The sequence below is a fragment of the Spodoptera frugiperda genome, chromosome 5, assembly GCF_023101765.2.
Source record: "Spodoptera frugiperda isolate SF20-4 chromosome 5, AGI-APGP_CSIRO_Sfru_2.0, whole genome shotgun sequence".
NCBI lineage: Eukaryota > Metazoa > Arthropoda > Insecta > Lepidoptera > Noctuidae > Spodoptera > Spodoptera frugiperda.
In genome coordinates this window covers 3,073,930-3,097,086 of record NC_064216.1, presented here as the reverse complement: position 1 = coordinate 3,097,086, position 23,157 = coordinate 3,073,930, and the positions used below count along the sequence as shown (strand labels likewise).

At 37.9% G+C, this 23,157-nt stretch overlaps 2 protein-coding genes across 14 annotated transcripts in view; one reads left to right on the top strand and one right to left on the bottom strand.

The window, feature by feature from the left end:
- Positions 1–21,761, top strand: part of LOC118271663 (kinesin-like protein unc-104) — a 107,743-nt gene extending 85,982 nt beyond the window's left edge. For 4 of the 13 annotated variants that reach the window (XM_050693735.1, XM_050693730.1, XM_050693732.1 and 1 more), the window contains 28 exons: positions 36–239; positions 880–1,037; positions 1,432–1,579; positions 2,158–2,333; positions 2,648–2,762; positions 3,108–3,241; positions 3,540–3,751; positions 4,839–5,060; positions 6,885–7,022; positions 7,413–7,543; positions 8,140–8,304; positions 8,657–8,837; positions 9,153–9,243; positions 9,412–9,522; positions 9,917–10,138; positions 10,634–10,772; positions 11,209–11,329; positions 11,767–11,869; positions 12,294–12,468; positions 12,829–12,941; positions 13,555–13,683; positions 14,358–14,481; positions 15,229–15,358; positions 15,832–16,060; positions 16,435–16,571; positions 16,965–17,066; positions 17,214–17,265; positions 17,879–21,761. In XM_050693735.1, coding sequence (XP_050549692.1) covers positions 36–239; positions 880–1,037; positions 1,432–1,579; positions 2,158–2,333; positions 2,648–2,762; positions 3,108–3,241; positions 3,540–3,751; positions 4,839–5,060; positions 6,885–7,022; positions 7,413–7,543; positions 8,140–8,304; positions 8,657–8,837; positions 9,153–9,243; positions 9,412–9,522; positions 9,917–10,138; positions 10,634–10,772; positions 11,209–11,329; positions 11,767–11,869; positions 12,294–12,468; positions 12,829–12,941; positions 13,555–13,683; positions 14,358–14,481; positions 15,229–15,358; positions 15,832–16,060; positions 16,435–16,571; positions 16,965–17,066; positions 17,214–17,265; positions 17,879–18,043 — 4,127 coding nt within the window. In that variant the 3' untranslated portion in view covers positions 18,044–21,761. Of the gene's footprint in view, positions 1–35; positions 240–879; positions 1,038–1,431; positions 1,580–2,157; positions 2,334–2,647; positions 2,763–3,107; positions 3,242–3,539; positions 3,752–4,838; positions 5,061–6,884; positions 7,023–7,412; positions 7,544–8,139; positions 8,305–8,656; positions 8,838–9,152; positions 9,244–9,411; positions 9,523–9,916; positions 10,139–10,633; positions 10,773–11,208; positions 11,330–11,766; positions 11,870–12,293; positions 12,469–12,828; positions 12,942–13,554; positions 13,684–14,357; positions 14,482–15,228; positions 15,359–15,831; positions 16,061–16,434; positions 16,572–16,964; positions 17,067–17,213; positions 17,266–17,867 lie in introns of all 13 variants that reach the window. The other 9 variants (XM_050693734.1, XM_050693733.1, XM_050693738.1 and 6 more) reach the window with 9 other exon arrangements.
- Positions 1–22,975, bottom strand: part of LOC118271716 (glyceraldehyde-3-phosphate dehydrogenase) — a 256,387-nt gene extending 233,412 nt beyond the window's left edge. The window contains exon 1 of the mRNA XM_050693750.1: positions 22,966–22,975. The gene's annotated coding sequence lies outside the window, so the exon portion shown is untranslated. The remainder of the gene's footprint in view (positions 1–22,965) is intronic.
- Positions 22,976–23,157: the final 182 nt, after the last annotated feature.

The window sequence follows — 23,157 nt, the reverse complement described above, 5'->3', positions numbered from 1 at the left end:
TTCTATTCCATTACATCATATCTATTATTCAACAGAACTGAACGAGACTTGGGAGGAAAAACTGAAGCGTACCGAGCAGATCCGGGTGCAACGCGAAGCTGTGTTCGCGGAGATGGGTTTGGCAGTGAAGGAAGGTGGCATCACCGTCGGCATCTACTCGCCCAAGAAGACACCGCATCTCGTCAACCTGAACGAAGACCCCAACCTGTCCGAGTGTCTCATCTATTATATTAAGGATGGTGAGTTCTAGGTTCACCTATTGTTGGCCGGTACATAAATCTAAAGGTCGGTTCACATCTGACGGAGCATACGTCGCGTATTATCGGTCGCGTAACGCCAGAACAGGCAAATGCATAGAAAAGCACTTTACCGTTAACACTCGACCGATGATACGTCAGTACGCTGTGTGTGAACCCACCCTAAGGGAGACAATATATTATAATATACATATTTTCTATTATCTCTGACGTATCTACACATAAGATGTTTTTGTATTGACATTAGTAATAAAGAAAAGATTCGTGGATTAATTACAGTCATATCGAACGTAAGGTAAATGTTTTTACCTAATATGAAAACCTCAATTCAAAGTATGATATATCAATGATATATTTAATAAGAATTCTCGTTTGTTAGATGTTAATAAAATGAAATTATTTTACCTATAAATAATCAAATATTATACATAGAATTATAGTTATTATATACTTTCTAGCTCCAATATCTGAACTTACAGAGATCAAAACGTAGCGTACCTATCTCAACTCAAATAACTGTATAACTCTATAAAGAACTAAATAATAGTGCTAGAAACAAATGCGGCACCCATTTTTGTCAACATCTAAAAGAATTAAAAACAATTTTTTGTTCTATCCGTAGGTGTAACTCGCGTTGGTACATCCGAAGCTAACGTGCCCCAAGACATCCAGTTGTCTGGCTCCCACATACTGAGCGAGCATTGCATCTTCGAGAACACTGACGGAGTCATACTGCTCATCCCACATCGAGACGCGCTCATCTATGTCAATGGACGCGAGGTAAGCATGACTATAAAGTTATTTTAAAGGCATATTTCGGCAAGAAATCGAATCAGACAGGCATAGCACAAACTGTTAGGGATTTATAATAATCTCATTTGTGTTCTGCAAAACCTTTCTATGTGACTAATTCACTGTGCTAATGTGAACTACAGACTCTACGTATTTACTCTTTAAAGAGTATCTTGGCCCTAGTATAGTTGTGCGAAGATCTTATTTATTGTTTATTAATATCATCTAAGGTTTAAAATACATTTGAAATAACTAAAACCAAATCAAAACATCTTCCAAACATTATGACTTATTGTCAGTATACTAAGAACCATAATCAGTAATCACTTACCAAGAAACACACATATGAACACTAAAATTAAAAACACAACGTATCTCCCAGCTGACGGAGCCAGTGATCCTGAAGTCCGGCTCCCGTGTGATCCTGGGCAAGAACCACGTGTTCCGGTTCACACACCCTGGCCAGCCGCGCGAGGATCCTGTCAACAAGGAGAACAAGGAACTCACCACCAGCTACACTGAGAGTGACTGTGAGTAGAATTTCTTTTATGATAATTATGATATTTGTTTGGTGCAAAATAGTATAAGTAATTTGGAGCCATAACATATCTCGGGACCTGCGGACTGCCTAGCGGGCTCCGGCTCGAAATGCAACTGTAGGAACGGGGATGGTTTTTAATCAGTAAAAGTCTGACACTCCCCTTCGGCTCTCCCAAGGCAAGAGAAGTTATTGGATGATTTTCCCCCTCAAAAAAAGGCCAAAACATGTCGATGATTCGTTCTTCGCTCTTACGACATATACATTATGCTAGATACCTATGTATATCTTCGACAATCTTATTTAAAACTTGCTTGTAATTTTAAACCCTATGATTGAAATATATACCTACATTTTTAAATCTATGAATGCAATCTGAATATAAAAATATGTGTGTCATGAATCACGATGCATCCTAAATAACAAGGAAAATCATAACTATAACAAATACAAACAAATTACTACTTTAATTCACGGAAAACAACAAAACATTATCCTGCTTTTTGTCTACCAATACATAGAACATTATCCTCAATAAACCAAATTCCTAACTTGTATTTCCATCACCAGCCGGCAGTACAGACGCCGACGGTAAGAACGTGGACTGGGACTATGCGCAATGCGAGTTGCTTGAGAAGCAGGGCATCGACTTGAAGGCAGAGATGCAGAAACGTCTGTTGGCTCTAGAGGAACAGTTCCGAAGGGAGAAGGAACATGCTGACCAGCAGTTTGAAGAACAGCGCAAGGTATGATATGTTTTAGTTGGTAAAGGGAGACTTAAAGCTACACTAGCGCCATTCGGAATAATACAAGATATGGAGAGTTCTATTATATGTAATTTGAATATTAATTTTTAAAAGTCGTTGGAAATGGGATTTTTGTTAATGAAAATAAAATATTATTACAAACTACTTACACTATTTTGACATGTCAACTATTAGTTAATTTCATTAAATTAATACGTCCAATGTCACGTCTGCATACACTACAACACATAAAACTTATGGTCATTCTTTCAAAATGAGTAAGTTTTCTCATCAATTCTTCTGGATTGTTCTAGAACTACGAGGCCCGTATCGACGCCCTGCAGCGTCAGGTGGAAGAGCAGAGCGTCACCATGTCCATGTACAGCTCCTACACTCCTGAGGACTTCCACAATGATGAAGATATATTTGGTAAGCCATGTTAACTGTCAAAGGTTTTTATTGCTGAACAAAGTTTCAAAAGGCCCTGTTCTTTGGTAGAGTAGTATCACGTAAAACTTAAATAACTACTAACGGTTAGTACTATGAATACATTTCTAAAAAGTTCTTACGTAAGTTACAAAAGAAATGACATTAATTATTATGGTCCAAAAAGTTTCAACGATAGATTAGAATGCAAAAAAAATTTTCCAATCGAGACCTCCTTTTGTTTTATGAATTTGAAATTGATTGTAATAAATTACCTCCTTATTTCCTCATTTTACATGCTAGTTCCTTATTTTACAAGCTTCTAATATTTGATTCTGTATTGTGTAGTGAACCCGTTGTTCGAGACGGAGTGCTGGTCGGCCCGCGAGGTCGGCCTGGCCGCCTGGGCGTTCCGCAAGTGGAAGTACCATCAGTTCACATCGCTACGTGACGACCTGTGGGGGAATGCTATCTTCCTCAAGGTAAGTTACTCATCACACCTTTGAAATATGGGTAAAAGTATAGATACGCGAATTAAAGTAGGTTTGTAATAAATTAGGAAGGTCAAAATGCATTAAAACTTAACTGTAACTGTGAAAATTCAGTTTGGATATGCAATGTCAAGTAGAACAGAAATCGTTCAATGCTTATCCATATGTATATTCAAATGTTTTATATTTTAATTCACTGTATCTCAGCAAACATAAAAATTAACTCCCTAAAGACTAAAAGCGACACCAGCGCCACTCAAACCGAAACTAAACAAACAATTTTCTGCAGGAAGCGAACGCGATCTCAGTGGAGCTTCGCAAGAAAGTCCAGTTCCAGTTTACATTACTGACGGACACCCCCTACTCCCCCCTCCCGGCCGAGCTGGCTCCCCGCGACGACGCTGACGACGAGTACCGACCCTCAGCACCTACTGTAGTAGCCGTCGAGGTCACTGACACCAAGAACGGCGCCACCCATTACTGGACACTTGAAAAGCTACGGTAAGTGATTTTAGGGATATTGGGATGTATTTTTTGTGTGTTAAGACATATATTTCCTTGGCACCTATTTGTGAAAAGGTTTTAGGATAGTCTCAACACGAAATATACTGTCTTTTTTAAGTGTTAGGGTTTATTTTGCATTGATAAATACAGATATACAAGTGATTGTAGGTAGTTTTATTATAGGTTATATGATTTAAGTTGACACATAATTTATTTTTTCCATTGGAAATGGATTTATTATTAAAGATAGGTCTGAAATCTTTCTTATAATAATTCTTCTCGATATTATAATTTTAGTTCTCTCTTATTTATTTTATTATCAAAAATATGTATGTTAAGATAACACATTCATTATTTTGTTAATTTTGTTGCATTTTGTTTTTTGGTCCTTCCGTCCGAATTTGTTTATCGTCTGAAAAATATGTATTTTGCTGGTGCCGTGTGGAGGATACCTTATATATGTTATTATATATCTTATATTACGATACTATGGCCGGTTATATACTCTGTGATATAGACATTGTACATAGTGGGCGGTAAGTACACTTTCTTATAATAGGTCTAAATGTATAGTTGCAATGTCTATTCCATTTTTAATAGAGCTTGTTTTATTTGCTGCTTCTTTATTTTGTTTTACATTTTAATGTGCTATTTATATATAATGTTATGATAGATTTCCTCATTTTTTACGAAATTATTACTTAAGCAAATGAAAAGAATTCATTACAACAAAATACACTATACACCTTTCTCTTTATAAACACCTTACTCCAATATTGTATTCACTCTTTATCTCATATGATAATGAAGTTCTGATCATTTGCTCGATCAAAATGAGAGGGCATGCCTACTCCTTACGAGATTAGTGTAGAAGGACCGATTTTTTACATATGTATTTATATTTACTAACCTAGAGAGATTGTCTTAGATTTTGTCTAGTTTTTTAATATTTAGACATCAATGCAGGGAGCTGTTGAATGGAGAGACTAGAGGGGCATTGCCTCTCAATTTGGGAATAGGTCGCAGTGTGTTAGAGTACATAGGGTCGGTAGGGCAGCGGGCTACATGGGTGTATTGTCCGTAGCCATCGGCTGGAGCTCATGCGACAGATATACAACATGAACGAGAGCGCTTGTGCCGAGGACGAGGCGCCCCCGCTAGTGCTGGCGCCGCCGCCGCACGTTGGCATCGCGGCCGGGGGCGCGGGCGGGGGCGCGGCCGGGGCGCCGCCCCCCGACATACTGCACTGTATCTCTGCGTGCGCGCAACAGACGCGCCTGTCGCTAGCCAACCTGCTGCCCTCCAGGTTTGTGACCGGCACGCGCAGGCCCCACGTCCAGATTTATTATAGCGATTTCTTTATTATACTACAAGTGTATTGTACATTACAACTGTACAACAAAAAGGAAATGGCTTACTGTAAAATAATATTTACTCTCTGCTACAGTATTTCATATATCGCCTAGTCAAATCGCTATACTTTATCAAGATGTGCTTGTAAGGACAGACCAGGGACGCAGACACAAGCTTAGGGTAGGCTGCGCACGGGCATCAATCACAGAAGACATACGCCAGTGTATCATGTGCACCGTTTAGCTTGCATTGTACTATACACGAACGGATCTACTGACGCACTAGAATTCATATGTGTAAGGCTTAAGGCTTAGTTTCCTAAAATGTAGCCTTTAGTCATGTGTTGTTTAAATAAGCTAGCAAATCTATCTATTCGAATTTGTCTATGTGTTTGTCGACTTTATTTAATCTAGATGAATTGAAAATCAGACAGATTGGAATAGGTAGTTATGCATACGTGTATTCAATAATAATATTCTTTATTACATTGGATTAACTTAAACTTTCATCGTTATTTTCGTGTTTTCTTGTTCAACACTAAGTGTTGATGAGGTGAAAATGTATTTTATCTCTTCTTGAGAGTAAATAGTTCAAAGGATTTTTGAGGAAATACTTAATTTCTCGGAGCCACGCTTTCGCCATATAGTTGTGTAGATAATGTGGCCACAGTAAATGTACTGAAGAAATCATTATGTACTCATCGAAATCGAGTACTAGGATGACTTTTATAAGAATGGAATCATTCAAAAATTTGAAATGTTTAATTGTAATTTTTGTTTTAAATAAGCACCAGTATCCTTAACCCACGATTTTTGTTAATTAATGTTTAATGGTTTTAATCGTATGTTCTATTTCCTGATGTTTTAGCACATACGGCTTAGAAAATAAACGACATCATATTATTTGTTCCTTTATTCCGACAAAGGACCAAATTAATTACTAATCTATTCATTTCATTTCAGCATTTGATTTTTAGCTTTCAATATGCTATAAATGTATAGAATAATTTATCCTGCTACGGTGGCGCTGTAGTCGATAATAGGAGAATTTGTATCACTAAAATAGTTTACTTACGGCTGATAGCAATAACCTATATCTATCTTTAGATTTTTCACATTTTATATGGATCTTCTAGAGATTTTTGTATGAATAAAGTAATGTAGTGAACAAATCTAAAGATAGGAATGAGTATTTGTCACCGGCTTTTAGAATTTGCAACGTGGCAATGTTATCTTTCTAATTGGGCTTTAATTGTACGTAGATGTAAGATGTTGCATGTATTATTTTAAGATAATTAAGATCACATATATTATATTGACGAAGATTGCTATTGTTGACTTCTTATAGGAATGATAATATGTCTGTCAGTCATTTATATTTTCTATATTACATTAATGTAGATTACGAAGCGTTCGACGGCGGAAATGTTCTATGTCAACAGTAGCAGATATTAAGCTCGATGTGCATTTTTAGAGAGCTTTATTTGTATGCATTAGAGTCCTATTTTATTGTAAAATGATTGTAGTATCGCTATTGATTACTTCTGTTATGTTGTAATTTGTGCTGGGAACTCACGCTGTGTCTGTCGACTGTTAAATGAAGCTGATAGCTATAGTTTTAATAACCACTTAGTTGAACAGTATTTGCTTTTCGCATTAAAGCTTAAAATGTATGGCAATTTGCTTTAACAAATCGACAATAACTCTCCACTACCAAATAGAAATTGCAATCTTATCTCAATAGAAGTAAAGTCTAATTTCCCACATTAATTTGCCAGGCAACGTCTGGAGCTGATGCGTGAGATGTACCACAATGAAGCCGAGCTGTCTCCCACCTCGCCCGACCATAACATTGAGTCCGTTACTGGTGGGGACCCCTTCTACGACAGATTCCCGTGGTTCCGTCTAGTGGGACGGTAAGTCGTAATGTCAATTACTATTGTATTAACTACTACTAATGTTGATAATTAAGACATTGATTGGGATTAAAATTAATATTTTTTAGAATATTTTTTTAGTAACCCAATACTTATACATTTAAATTAAATCAAATTAGATATAAATCTCTCATCTTTATTCCTTGAACTCTAAACAAAAAATTTCATCCGAATGGCTTTAAGGTTGTAACATGTAAATGTTATGTAAATATGCGTCATTTATAAATCTGGTCCTTCGGTCCACATATCTATACTTGTCAAAATAATAACTTAAGAAACTCCTTTTACTTATATTTTGGGTCCTTTCTGTTTCATCTGTCTGTCGGACTGTATTATATAGTAAAATTTTATCTTATTATTATACAACAGGAGCTTCGTATACCTATCGAACCTGCTATACCCGGTTCCCCTCATTCACAAAGTGGCCATCGTGAATGAGAAAGGAGACGTCAAGGGCTACCTCCGAGTGGCCGTGCAGGCTGTTATCGACGCTGAAAAGAGTGAGTTATTTGTTACTAAGATTTTCTGCAAAGAGGTCAATCGGATTTTGTGCTCATAAGATGGTGCTAGTATAAACCTCTTCTTCCAATAGGGAATTAACTAGTGTTACAATAGACGTTTAATATTTGAAAGCTGCTGTGATTGGACATATTATGCTCTTTTTTACATGTGTGCATCTGGTGAGCAAAAAAAATGGTAGCCCCCATTGTATTGATTTTATATGAAAAATTATGTTGCTCTATTTATAATAAGAAAGCTGCTCTATCTATACAAGAGCATTGCTACTTATCAGCTTGATGCTAACAATGTAATCTTTGACAGACGAAAGAGTTCTATTTTACTACAAAAATATATTGTATAGTACCGATATTCAGATATGTGTGTTGTTCAGCTTAGTTCGCCTTTTGCAAGAAAATTCAGTCAGCTTATTAAATTGAAAATAATGAATTGTCTAATCTCTTTATATCAAATCTTTCTTACTCTCTCTGCTACTCTTTCCAAACTATTGCTTCTACTAACTCTTTAAACTTCTACCTGCTACTCTATCTCTATCTTACTCTTTCTCTATTCTGAAATATGGCAAACGATTTTGTAGACAATGCAGAATTCGCAGCCGGCGTGAAGCAGTCTGCGAAGATATCGTTCGACGACGACGTGGCCCCGGCCCGTCGCACCAAGCTCTCTGCTGTCGACAAGAACAACGCGATTAATCTCGACGAGCGCATTAACGATGTGCCCGATTCTAATATTAAAATTGAAGGTAGGTTCAAAATGGTAAAGATGTTTTAGTGATGTGTATGTAGGAAAATATGGATAAAATGAAAAGAGTATGTCAAATTAGTGTAACAAACATCTCTTTGTTTCTATCTACCGCAATTTTAGAGATGCGTGACAATGTTTCATGACAGCAAATTGACTTTCTGAAGATTTAGAATCACATTTTTAACTAATCGAATACGTTTTTATAAGGACTGAAACTAATTTAGTAAATGAGACAAAGGAGACATTTGAATGATTTCAGTCTGATTTCTTGACCTTATAATATATTTTTTTATTTAAATATTATTATACCGCATTCTCACCTTTTCAAATATTATATTTTTCCTAACCAGAACTGGCAATGGGTGAGTGTGACGCGGACAGTGGTCGCGGAGACAGTTCCCTGGCGTCGGAGCTGAAGGAGGAGGACCTGCCGGAGCACCTGACGCTGGGCAAGGAGTTCACCTTCCGAGTCACCGTGCTGCAGGCGCACAGCGTGTCCACTGACTACGCTGACGTGTTCTGCCAGTTCAAGTGAGTTTTTATTGTAGTTCTTTTTATAAAGCAGTGCTTGTGTGATATAGGCCAATTCAGGAAGTTTTGTTGGCTCCTATGTATTTTAGATAACTGTTGTAAAAGGACTATGTATAATTTTTATTTATGTTATAGTGTTATGAATTACATAGCTTTATTAACTGACAACGCTCTCGTTTTTATTTAAATGAATTTTGCTTCTTTCGTTCTTCAGTAAAAGATCTTGCAAAGCCGACTCATATTATAATGAACGGTAATATTAAGTTAGGTGAAGTGAGTATAAAATAGGTTGTATATGATTTTTCTTTCTTTCAGCTTCCTACACCGTAACGAAGACGCATTCTCGACAGAGCCCGTCAAAAATGCGGGCAAGAACACACCACTTGGATTCTACCATGTGCAAAACGTAAGCAAAGACTACTTAATATCCATTTAGAATTGATGGGAATACCAGTTTAATTATTTTAGAATATAAATTAGTTAATAAAATAAATTAAAAAGTGCAACTGTTAAACTTTAAAGAGTTAACACATTAGCCAAGTAGTTAAGAAAACTATTTATTATTGTAACGCAGATCACAGTGCCTGTAACGAAATCGTTCGTGGAGTACATAAAGACGCAGCCGATCGTGTTCGAAGTATTCGGCCACTACCAACAACACCCGCTGCACAAGGTAAGCTCTATTGTACGTAACGTTCTTATTTATAATGTTGTGATTTAATGTTCAGTGTGATTTGCTTTAAAAGATTATTTTCTGGTATGTAAGTTAGAATGATTGTTTTGGTCCTTCGAGTCGGTGATTTTTTCAAGAAGGACCAACTTTTAATATTGAAGGAAAGCTACAAATACTGGTCACAAGCTGAATGAGACACGACAGTTATCAGCTTTTCAGTATCTTTGAGACCTACACAGATGTATTATTAGAGTTTTAAATAACATATTTTCAGTTATGATTTTTTATCTCAATATTTAAGACCACTGCTTTGACATGTCCTTAAGATATGTATAAACAACCGTTGTAGCCAAGCTTTTGTCGAAGTATCGTTCTAGTAAATACCTAATCAACAATAATTCCCCAGGACGCGAAGCAGGACGGCGGTGTAGGCGGAGTAGGGGGGCGCACGCCCCCGCGGCGCATGCTGCCGCCGTCGATCCCGATCTCTGCGCCCGTGCGGAGCCCCAAGTGGGGCGCCGCCGCAGTCGCCGCGCCCTGCTGCAGCTCGCACCTGCACTCCAAGCACGACCTGCTCGTCTGGTTCGAGATATGCGAGCTCGCGCCCAACGGGGAATACGTGCCGGCTGTGAGTATCATTTCCTATCTCATTACTTTTTTTTTTTTTTTTTTGAGGGGGACAAATCATCCAATGACTTCTCCCGCCTTGGGCGAGGCGAGAGGGAGTGTCAGACTCTTACTGACTAAAAACCACCCCGTTCCTTCTCCTGCTTTTCGAGCCGGAGCCCCGGTAAACCCGCTAGGTAGTCCGCAGCTCCGGATCCTATCTCATTACTTAGTGACCATACTCAACTATGGACTAGTTAAATGATAAATATTAGAAGCTAAGACAAGTTCAGGACGTGGATGTAATTTGTTCCAATAAACTCGGGCTTCCCACAGAGTACGTACTATTAACCCAGCGGTTAGGGGAATCATATTCAATGCCTAAACTCCTCAAATCTCTAACCTCCCAAAAAGACCGGCAACGCTCTGATGTTGTGAGCGGCACTGGCTGTTTACTATTAGGTGATCCGTCTGTTCGATACCAAATCTCACATAACATATGCCCTTGTCCTCATAGGTGGTGGAGCACTCAGACGAGCTCCCGTGCCGCGGGCTGTTCCTGCTGCACCAGGGCATCCAGCGCCGCATCCGCATCACCATCCTGCACGAACCCTCGCAGGACCTGCAGTGGACCGATGTCAGGGAACTTGTTGTCGGTATGTGCTGTGTTATTTTTTATGTACATAATATCTGTTTAGCATTTCATCTTACCCTTTTACTATAGTGGTATCCCCACCTTATTCTACAGCGGTACCCATCTTTCTAAGAAATGACTTTCAACTAGCAAGGATTCGACAACGGCTTTTAACACTTTTGGAATTTTGATACATACACGGGCTTAAACAAAGGTTGACTATAAATTCTAAACATTTAAACTTTTTTTGAAGTGCAGTTACTCTTTTCCTGACTGAAACAATAACCAATAGACTCGGCGACGAATAACCAATCTCTAATCAAAATTTTTTGGATCGATGTTTGACAGAAACAAATGTCAAAACTCTATCGTAGTCCAAAGGTTTTAGATTGAGAATAAGTTATTAATTTTGATCGCACAAGTAATTGCATCTAATATTTCTGTCTGTGCTATCGCAGGTCGTATCCGCAACTCCCCCGAGGCGAACGAGGACACAACAGACGGCGACGAGGACGGCGCTCTGTCTCTCGGACTATTCCCAGGGGAGAGGCCCACGCTCGACGACAGGGCTGTGTTCAGGTGAGATAATTTACTCTTTAGGGTAAGCGTCCACAGGCCCGCATCGTACGCATACCGTATGACGTCATCAGTACGCATCGCATGTAGGCATTGCTGATGATGCGGTCCGTACGATGCGGATCAGTGGACGCAGTTGTATGAGTTTCCATACAAGGCAAACTAAAATCCGTTGCGTACGATGCGCAACTGTGAACACTTACCTTTAATTTACAATCTACTGGTTTTCTTATTTTGACATAGTAAAACTTTTGTATGACCTAAGAAGGTGAATGAAGTTTATTATATTTTTCGACACGGAACCTTTAAGATATGGTCCACATCAAGATGTAGAGATAGTGGTACCATACCATACTGTGATTTTCTTAAGTACACTATTTTTATTTAGATTATTTATCTAGATATGATGTTGTTTTAAAGTATAATATTGTTACAAACAGGTTCGAAGCAGCCTGGGACAGTAGCTTGCACGGCTCCCCCCTGCTGAACAGGGTGAGCGCCAACGGTGAAGTCGTCTACATCACGCTCAGCGCTTACTTGGAGGTCAGTACATAAGTTTATATAAAATATTTTTATTTAGAAGGCAATATTTTGAATGAAACACTCATTTTAGTTTGAAATATTTATTTATAATTAAAATCTTTCAAAATAACATTTAAATTTGTTCTGTGAAATTACATGTTTGCGCAAACAACGACAACACCTCACATCACATTACATCAGCAGCCTATAAGTATCCACTCCTGACCAAAGGCCTCTTCTCACACAGGGAAAGTTTGAGCATTAATCGCCACGCTTTTTCCATACGTGTTGTAACACGTGCAAAGAATACAACTCACAAGATGCGCAACAATTGCGCAACATGCGCAAACATTTTAATGACGTCAACATATATTGAATTTTAACATCAAATTAATGATACAATTAAATACCATTTCAATAAAACCTTCATCAATTTGTCTCCTAGGTGGACAACTGCAGCCGACCAGCAATAATCACGAAGGACCTGTCTCTGGTGGTGGTGGGGCGCGAGGCCCGCACGGGCAGGTCACTGCGACGTGCCCTGTTCGGTTCCCGGGCCGCGCGAGCTGACCACATCACTGGAGTCTACGAACTTAGTCTACACAGAGCTCTTGAACCAGGTATGTGAAGATTGTGGAATAGAATTATCGCTTTTTGTTAAAATTAGATGGAGATAGTAAGATAAAAATCCTATGAGTTTTTATTTCTCTTGATTATGGCAATGTTTGTTTACTTAATTGAAAACCATACTAATGCTTAGTGAGTTACAGTTTTAAAAATCCTGAATTTACGAATACCGTAAAACGAGGTGAATAGAATTCGAGGGGTGAATAGATACAGAAGAGGGGTGAATAAATTTTGAAAATGAGTTCTAACATCTATTCACCCCATTCTTGTGTCTATTCACCCTGTTTTACCGTACCTTCTTATCTACGATATGTCGTAGTTGACAAAGTTGTTAATAAATACTGTTGTCGCAGGCGTCCAACGTCGCCAGCGCCGAGTCCTGGACACGAGCGGGACGTACGTCCGCGGCGAGGAGAACCTGCACGGCTGGAGGCCGCGCGGGGACTCGCTCATATTCGACCACCAGGTAACTATTCAATGCTCAATTCTTCATTGCATTCCACAATGTAGGCTTAGGTAGTAAATTAATAGACATTTGGTAGTTAACATTAATGGACCCTGTTTCATTAATTTTACTATGCGAAACAAGGTAACTATTAATTATTATGTTATCGGCTTACTCACGTAACGTTTTGACGAGGAACTCGACTAGTTTCAAGCCATGCTAGAGGCTCATATTCATGAGCAGCATTACGCGACACACGACGCGGCGATTGTCGCACTGCTACTGTCTCACGAAAGTTACAATAAAAACAAGGTAACTATTGTCTAAAAAGAAAGAAAATTAATTGGAAAGAAACAGAATTTTATTAATTTGACACTACGATAGTGTTTTATGCTAGTTTCTTTTATGTTAACGCAATCAACGCGTTTATGACGTACAGATTTGGGTACTTAATTATCAAACACCCAAATCCGACCACCAAACAAAATTACAGAGAAATTTTGAAGTAAAGCCAGTTTACTTTTCAATAAACTAAGTAGTTTTTTGTCTGAAGATTTGTTATCACCAATCAATTCACAACCTTAACCTCCTCACTATAAGATCAACTTTAAAATAACTTCCATCTCCTGTACAGTGGGAGTTAGAGAAGATGACTAGACTGGAGCAGGTGGGCCGCACGCGCCACCTGCTGGCGCTGCGGGAGAGACTGCGGCACGGACACGAGAACACGGTCGCGCCCAACGACTTCACCAAGACCGAGAAGGTAACATGTTTAATGCAATTTCAACTCTATTGCTTTGTGATTAAGTCGAGAATCAATATTAGGTTCGCCGACTGGTAACATACATTCAATGTTTAATACAATTTCAACTCTACTGCTTTGTAATTAAGTCGAGACTCAATATTAGGTTCTTTATTTATTCTATATTAGATGGTCGACAAAGGTGACATAAATGTTTAATACAATTTCAACTCTACTGTTTTTGTAATTAAGTGAAGAATCAATATTAGGTTCTTGACTTATTCTATATTAAATGGTCGACGAAGGTAACATAAATGTTTAATACAATTTCAACTCTATTGCTTTGTGATTAAGTCGAGAATCAATATTAGGTTATTGAGTTATTCTACATTAGATTGTCAACACACAGTCAGTAATAGAATTTTGACTCTTATTGTCTTGGAATTGAGTTGAGAATTCAAATCTAGAGATTATAAAAAAAACTTATTTTTTAAAATACTAACGATGGAGTTTCTTGCTCATTCTTCTCCATTCGAATCTACACTTTGGAATGACCGACCTAGCTTCACTGACAGACTAACGGGCAATACAATTTGACAGTTTCAAAAGTGCCTAAATGAGGATTAATTGAAACAAATGCTTTGACTTTGACTATTGAAAGTAAGAGTGACGTTAAACTGTCGCTATAATTGCAGGAGGTAAACAACATGGCGGCCAAGGCGGCGGCGGAGTGCGCCCGCGACGAGTCGGTGTACGAGCCGTGGGAGATGTCGCCCCGGGAGAAGGAGCTCGCCACTAAATACATTAAACTTATACAAGGTAACTATAATCACTATTCAAATATATATAATACTAGCGGGCCCGACAGACGTTGTCCTGTCTACACGTCTTTAATTTGAAAATTTGTCGGATCCAATGTAAAACATTCCAAAATCAACAACTACTAATAAATTAAAAATTAATTAAAAAAACATTGTCCAGCGGACAAAATTGTGAATCTAAACCATTCTCAGATCCCCTTGAACACACACAAAAAATTTCATCAAAATCTGTCCAGTCGTTTAAATTAGAAGTTCAGTGACATACACACTTACAGTAGAATTATATATATAAAGATTTATCTATATCTCCTCTACTCGTACGTAAGCTCTTGTTCTTCTATGTTTTATTGTCAAACCACAATTGATTAATCTGAAAATAAAATTAGTTCTTACGTAATCATTTGACATAATATAATGTTCGGTTCAGATTGTGGGTTTTTGTAACACTCGCTTTGCAATGATGCCCGACGTGTGGACACTAGACATGTTTTTTTTATGGGATAGGAGGGCCAATGAGCATATGAATCATCTGTATGATTTCTTACCAGTCATTAAATTGCCCATACACATATTTTGCCCATAGAAATTTTAAGTTTGTTACTGGCCTTTTGAGAAGTGATGGGGATTTAGGAGTACAATTTATTGCTGAAGCAAAAATAATAATGATGATGGATGCTAAAACTGAGTGTTGCATTGTTTAGCTTAAATATGTTGTATATAAATGCGTGTGTGTTTGTGTTTGCAGGCAGGATAGGGTCCCCGGCCAAGGAGGTGGAGACGGCGGCGTCCCCCGCGACGCCGGTGGACGAGGGCGTCTCCGCAGACATCTCCACGCCCAGCCTGCTCTCCTCCATACATAGCGCCAGCAGCTTCGAGTCAGTACTCTACATACTATAGCTTTACCAACATCTATATACTTTCACCTAAGTGCCTTTTTAACTAAACGTGTTGCCACATCATACCCGTTTCTATTGCCATATGTGACTGCTGAAGGTAAATTATCTGCAGTGCGTGATGTACGCGTGGCTGGCCTACACACGGGTGCAAACACGCAAAACAATATAAAGGCCTTAACAAACTTAGGGAGGTACAGCCTATAACGTTATGCAACTTGAATAAACCGACCGGAGACGTAGACCCTCTCATCAAGAAGCTAATGACAATAATGCTATTGTATTGCGTCTCACAAAGTCTGGGTTCCAGATGCCTATTGAACCACTGTTTGATTACACCATTATTCTCGGTACAATATTCCAAAAGTTGCACAAAGCATTATTATACTCTACTCTGTAATAGATTCAAAATTAATTTATTCAACTGTACTAACAAATAACAATGTTGTCAGCAGACTATGCTCACCAGAGCGTGGTTTACTGGAGAAGTCGATGTCTGGATGGGCGGGGGCCGGTGGGCCCGGAGGCCAGCTTGGAGCCCTGGGCGCGATGGGAGCCATGCCGGCGCCCGGGGCCCTGTATGTACCCGACTGTGAGGAAGTCAGGGTCTCTGCCGCCGTGGCCAGGCGTGGACATCTCAACGTACTCCAACACGGCACGCATGGCTGGAAGAAACGCTGGCTGGTATGTGATACTTGGTGTTTTATCTGGAAATATTTTTGGTTATATCGTTTTAAGAAAAATGGTTAGTTTGTCAATGTGTTCCAAGGAAAAAAGGCATTCGTGAATGCTCATCACGTTTTCCCTGTGTAAATAAGATAGAATATAAAATAATTTAAAATTATATAGAATTGTGCATTTTACCTATTATTACTAATGCCATAAGATAGAAACCTTTCTTATGCATGAAAGTATATTTCAAATAACTACGTAGAGTAAAAAAAATACCAATCTTATCATACTTACCATTAGATTGACTGAAATACCAAAGTCATACTAAAAGTCTACCCAATCTTAAACAACATTAGATCTACTATAAAAGTATGTACTTTGCTCAGGTGGTGAGACGGCCCTACGTGTTCATATACCGCGACGAGCGCGACCCCATCGAGCGCGCGGTCATCAACCTCGCCAACGCACACGTCGAGTACTCCGAGGACCAGGAGCAGATGGTGCGCATGCCTAACACCTTCAGGTACGTACTGTGGCAATATCTACTTTATTTACAATGTATTATGGTTTAAAATTAATTAAATGAAGGTAATCAGGTTAGGATAGTTTGATGTGCTAGTGTTAGTACACTGTGTTATTGTAAATGGGAGGGAGGGCAAACGGTTTTAGGGGGTGGGCATTGTCTATCATTGTTCTTACTAGCTGGTAAGATAAGTCAGACTTAATTAATTAGTCATTTCTTTAACATTCAAGGCTATTAATTACCTTAAGTGTGCATATGGGCCACTTAATACCACAAAAATAATTATGGCTCAGTTTCAAGCACTTATAACTAATATAAGTGCTTGAAACTGAACTAAATTAATAGATAAAATAACTAAATTACTTATTAAAATGCCTTACCTCTTCATTGCAGCGTGGTCAGCAAGGAGCGCGGCTACTTGCTCCAGACCCTGGGCGACAAGGAAGTCCACGACTGGCTGTACGCCATCAACCCCCTGCTAGCTGGACAGATCAGGTGAGTCCACCCGTTTACACTTTACTGCCCACCCCATGAACAACAGTAGTGAATCTATGCATGAAACAAACAAGTATGTATTTAATTATATTGCCTTACCATTATTAAATAATCACATTCTGCTTATCTCTCCATTTTTGGCCTAAGACTCCAAGCCATTCTGCCACTGAGGCAAAAGCACCAACCCCTACAGCCAAAGGTAAAAACCTTTACTGTCAACTTTATGGCATAGGTCCCCCACAGACAGTTCTATATTTAAATCACTATTCAGCCACTAGCGTCCCTTAGTTGTATGTTAAGCTGCCTCCCTAGACATATGGTATAAATACTCATCGAGTAGAAATAATAAAGTCGATATATGGAATTGCTCACAACAAGTTTGACACATGTCATGTTAGGGGATTGACATGTGACCTAAACTCATGTCAATCCTATGATATAACAGTTGTTGTGAGCTCATGTTAATCTACATACCGATGGCTTATGGTAAAACAAAAAGTTACTTTGTAACTGCAAAATACGTAACTTTCCAGTAGGCACAAAAAACTGCAATCTGTCAATTATTTTTCAATAGAAAACTAAATTAGGCCGTATAAATTTAAAAGTCTAATTTAGATTTCTGTTTTTGCTAATACTTGCGGAATTTTGTGCTTTCTGTTAAAAAGTTAGTATTTAGCAGTTACAATAACGTTACTATATGCCATCGATACATAGAATACAATTCAATTATATTCATGTACCCTTTATACCATACGTCTGGCTCGCTGGTAATGTCGGCTTCGTCAATATACACGCGTGAAGTGTCCCGCCAGGTCCCGGTCGGCGCGGCGCGGGGACCGGCCGGCGGCGGGGGCCGCGCCCTGAGACCTCACCATGGAGTCTATCCTCGTTGTTTAAGTGCGTCTCCCACGCCGCACTCGCTCATCGCGCCTTGCACGCCCATTGAAACGGCTCGATACTTCTACGACTGGAATTAAACTTTGCAAATAGGTACTGTTACTATCTTGAATGATACATATGGTGTCTGAATCGATGTGGTTATATGGAGGAAATTGATAATCGATCTTAATCCAAAATCTCGATTGATTAGTTTTGACTAGAACTGATGCCAAAAATCGATTTTGGATTGATATCGATTATCAATTTCAACTTATAGCGAGATAAACAACTTACTTGTCAGTAAGTAATAATACAATTTGTATCTTTAATACTGTTTTAATCACATCGATTTAGATATTTCTGTTTTTCTACATATCGTATATTGAAATGTTAAGTCAGACTGACTACGCTAGCCTGGCAGCTAGTGCAGTTTAAAGAAAGTACTGTACATGTACTTTTAGACTGATTTTAACAATAATATCTACATCGTCGCAATGTGTTCATAATTGCGAACAAATATATTACTTAAAGGAACATATTATACGAGATGTAGGAAGATTGGTTGCTAAGCGGTCAAGATAATTGTATGTTCATATTAAGCTATATTTCTGTCTCTGTCTTTCACTTGTTAAACACAATTGTGTGACAGTGACAGCAATATAAGTGCTTGAACATATACTTATCTTGGATCTCTCATTAAATTGTATGTAAGTGAAGTTTAATTCCAAAAAACGAGTAAAATTTCTAAGAAAAGAGTTATCCGTGACTGGTTTGGTGGGGTATAGTCATTCTATAGTCACTGAGCGCTCAGGACGAGCTTTTATTTACTGTGGTCCATTAATATATACCGAGATAGTTTCTTCCGTATTCAAAGTTGCCAAAATCGATACCAAGGTTGTATAGTGATGCGCCCAACTCGATAAAGTATCGATAAACAACTATTATAAAATGGCCATCACTATTTTTGTAAGATTTTACACTTTTTATACGTAATTAACTATTTCTATAAATATTATTAATTTTGTTTCGTCAATTTTGGGACCACGCGATAATATGCATGGAAGTCGAAAGACAGTGCAAATGAATCAATTATTTTAGCATATCTAAGTTTTATTATAATTATATCATCAGTATTATAAAAGCAGCTGCATTTAATGCGATATACGATATAATACGTAAATATAATATATATGTATTATATATTTAATTTAAATTCGCTAATTGGGTACAAGAACTAGTTTTTGGCACTGACATTGGTCTTATATATTTTTGATTAAAACAAAAAAGTGTCTTAATAAAAATTATACAATAATGTATGTGACGTAGCTTAATTCATATTTATATTACAAAGTAATATTATAGTCGTGGAGATATTTTGTTATTTTAACCAAAAATATTCAGGTGCCAAAGCTGATGAGTTACTTTAGAAGTTTATAATGCAAGGGTCGAATGAGAGGGGACCAAACCGGTGCACTGATTGTCACAGGAACGTGGTAAACTAAGTATTTACTCATGTACATAAACATGTCGTGTACAGCAACGTGGGAGCCGTTTCAATGTCTACAAGGCCTACTACATATTCTTTTTATTCTGTGTGTAATGGCAACTTTGGACCACGACAAACAATAACTTTAATATATGAATATAACAGCATTTATGTAACCAAGTGTCGTGGTCCATCGGCCACTCCGTAGCAAATGTTAATGCGTATGTCTACGTACAACTCCTGTGCAATAAAACCTATAATATGTTGCGCACAAAATATCGGCGATGTGTGATAGACTCCATCATGTAACATGACTATATAACTAAGAATTTAAAAGAAAATATTACCATTGTACTTGTGAAAGGACAAATTACTGAACTATATAAATTTTCTTCTAATGTTGAATACGTTATTAAATGTAATTTACCTTGTATATACGTATGACCCGAACGGTAGGATAAATTATATTTTGTGGCTCAAAAGGCCGGTGGTGGCGGCAGTCCGGACTCGTATGACGTCATACGTAAACGTTTCACATTCTAGTATCGATTGTAAATACATTGAATATTTGTAGTTAATGTAGACTATGCATTATAAATCATTTACGCTACAGAATGTAGTCGGTAATATCGTTTAACTTGATATTGTTTTGTGTAACGATGTTTTCTTTCCAAAATTCTTTATATGGGATGTATAAAGTAGGTTAATGTGATGTTACTCAGGTGAAACGTCTCGATTATTTCTCGATTACAGACGATTCCGTTCGGAGCATTCCGTACGTTCTAGTCATATACCGTGTAGGTACATGTATGTGATAGAGTAGCTCGATGCTGTGCTGCGAACAATCACAAATTAGTGTGTTAATACGTGTTGTGTTCCGTTGTCCCTCCCCCCTACCCCCTTGTCCCCCTGATACTCCACGTACCGTACAGATACGACGTCGATGTCCTAGGTAGATAATGAATGTGACTGTAGTTTTATATGGATGATCCTTTATAGCCGTTACGTTTGTCTCAACACCATCGTAAGTCCGAGCAATTGTCTACTCTTGTTACCGCTTTGATAAATGTGAAATAAAAATATAATCATTGTCACTATACTATCGCTTTTAGGTGACTAATTTTCATTCGAAATCGAGCATACATAGTTATATAAACATGTAAGCTTAAGACTCGTTAGTCTTTGTAAATATTTTACTTCGTTTGGTACTTACATGGGTTACAGAAAATTAAAAAAAAAATAGCTTTCTCCTGTTAAAAGTCCAGTCACAGCAGCTTACACACGACTGTAGACATATTCGGCTAACCTAGAGAGTATCCAGATAATAATTTTTAGCGTATAATAAACGTAGCTGTAAGAACAAAAAAAGTATTATCCAAAATTTAGACATGCTGTGTGTTAGGTAATATTTCTTGAAATTATAACAATATTGTCGTCGAGATTATTGATTACGTTTCAGTTTATACAGCACAACGTCAAATGTTGCAAATTTATTTTTCATTCGCGTACTTGGTCGATTTGGCGATGTGCTTTATTTAACACGAGACGCTATTTATTGTGTAAGGGTCTTTACAGATTACTATGTCCAAGTTTATTAATTCTTCACCGAAATTGATATTTGTGTATAACTATTGTTCAATAGGTGTGTCTATTGTAATGGATGAACGGGATCTCAAGTTGAATGACATGATCGTTAATACCTTTCTTTTCTAGTCATTTTATTTTGTATTTACATTCCAAAGTTTGTATATTACTCGTTTCATTTATTTCGAAATAATAGGGTAATGTGTTTTGCATAGCAAAATGGTGTAGTGTAATACGAATAGAGCAGGAATGTACACACGGGTGTGTCGAGGCGGCTGTAACTATTTATTTTAATGCTTTTTTATTAAAACATTGTATGGAAACAAGACATTTTAAATTAGAGATATGTACAGCGGACGCTGGATTATATTTTTTTATAGAGTATACTGTTTAAGCTATACTGCTATTTTTATAGGACTAGCTGTTGTTTTGATTACGTTTGTTTGTTTATCGACTAATTTATTTGGTATGCGTCGTTGTGCCGCGGCGGCGCGCGCGTCGCTGTGACGTCACTACCGGTGCGCACGCGCCGCCCTTGTGATTACGATAGTGATTGTTGATTGTTGGGCGAGAATGTATTGAGAACAAATTATATATTCTATATATAATTTATGAATTTCATTCAATTTATGAAAATAAGAACAATGTAATGATTGGTAATATTACTCATTGCTCTAAATGTACTATCAAAATATATTATACACAGTGTTAAAGGTCATAAATAAAATGCTTTGAAAATTTCCAAATCGTTGTTTTCTTTACTTTTACTTTATTACCCAACACACCAGTACATTAATGTATACATAATTCTTCTTCACACAAATAACAGTGAATGGTGGACTTAATGCCAGTTTCATTTTCTGACAGTTAACCATAGGGTAATGCAGAGAAATGCACCGGTAGGTAGGCTAGAATACAATTTCAAAAGAATATAGAATGATTAAATACCTAGCAACCGAAACTACTACGAAACTGCTGCTTATAGAAAATTTGCACACAGTGGATCAGCACCAAGATATATTAAGAAATTGCGGAATGGGGCAAATTGATGGTTTAAGTGCGAAGCCAGTGCGAGTGCTGAGTAAGAGATCACGGGTTCGATTCCCTGGTCAGGAAAACTTTTATTGACTTTCGACATTTTCAAAATTCTTAGTAGTAGCACGACATCTGGAGTCGTGCCCGATGTATGGCAAATAGTAATAGCAGGTTACTCCACTACATGAGACTTTTATAACTGATCGAAAATGAGATGCACTAAATACAAATTGTGTACTGCCTATCCTGTAGGGATTTAATGGATTTACGTTATGTATGATCTCGGGCTCAGAAAGCAGAAGAAGAATAATCTATTCTGTAAGTATATTTTTCTTATGGGAAAACCCCGCCACATCCTCCCTAAACCGCTGCAACTCCTGTAAACCAGGATCTACAGTAGATACAACCCACGGGACACTGAAGTCCGGCGCGTTAGTAAGTATAAGTTAGGTAAGTAAAGAGATCTCATAATCACTGAAGGAGTATAATCAGAGTGATTCAACCTAATAGTAAGCACACAGCCCTTGGACCAGAGGAGGAGGTTACACCAACTGCGTTGCGGGCATAATTTACTGAGGATATCACGTACTAATTTACTGAGGATTTTCGATAATTCTCAAAAATATTTTGGCCAATCTGGCAATCGAATGTGTTGCTAAGCGCAAATATCGAACTGATTTCACCAATTTTTTTTTGTTGTGTTTATATTGAAACGAGAAGGCGCTTATGTACCTTAGAAAAAATCATTCCAATGTTTGGGCGCCCGCCAGTTTTTTTATGGAGTATGTGGCAAACGAGCAGACACGTCACCTGATGGTAAGCGATCGGCGCCGCCCATGGATACTCGCAACATCACAGAGTCACAGGTGTGTTGCCGGCCTTTGAATAAGTAGTTTATAATTATTAACTCAATAATAACTCCACTACTATTAATTAAAAAAAAAAATCATTAAAAAGTAATAAGTTTGCTGGATGGTTCAGAACTTGATTGGCCCGCGAAGAAAACAATAAAAATAACAGGATATGAAGCTCCAACCAAACAAGTGGCTTATTTTTCTCGAACAAATTACCATAGTGCAGATTCTTCTTTTCGAACATGTTATGGGT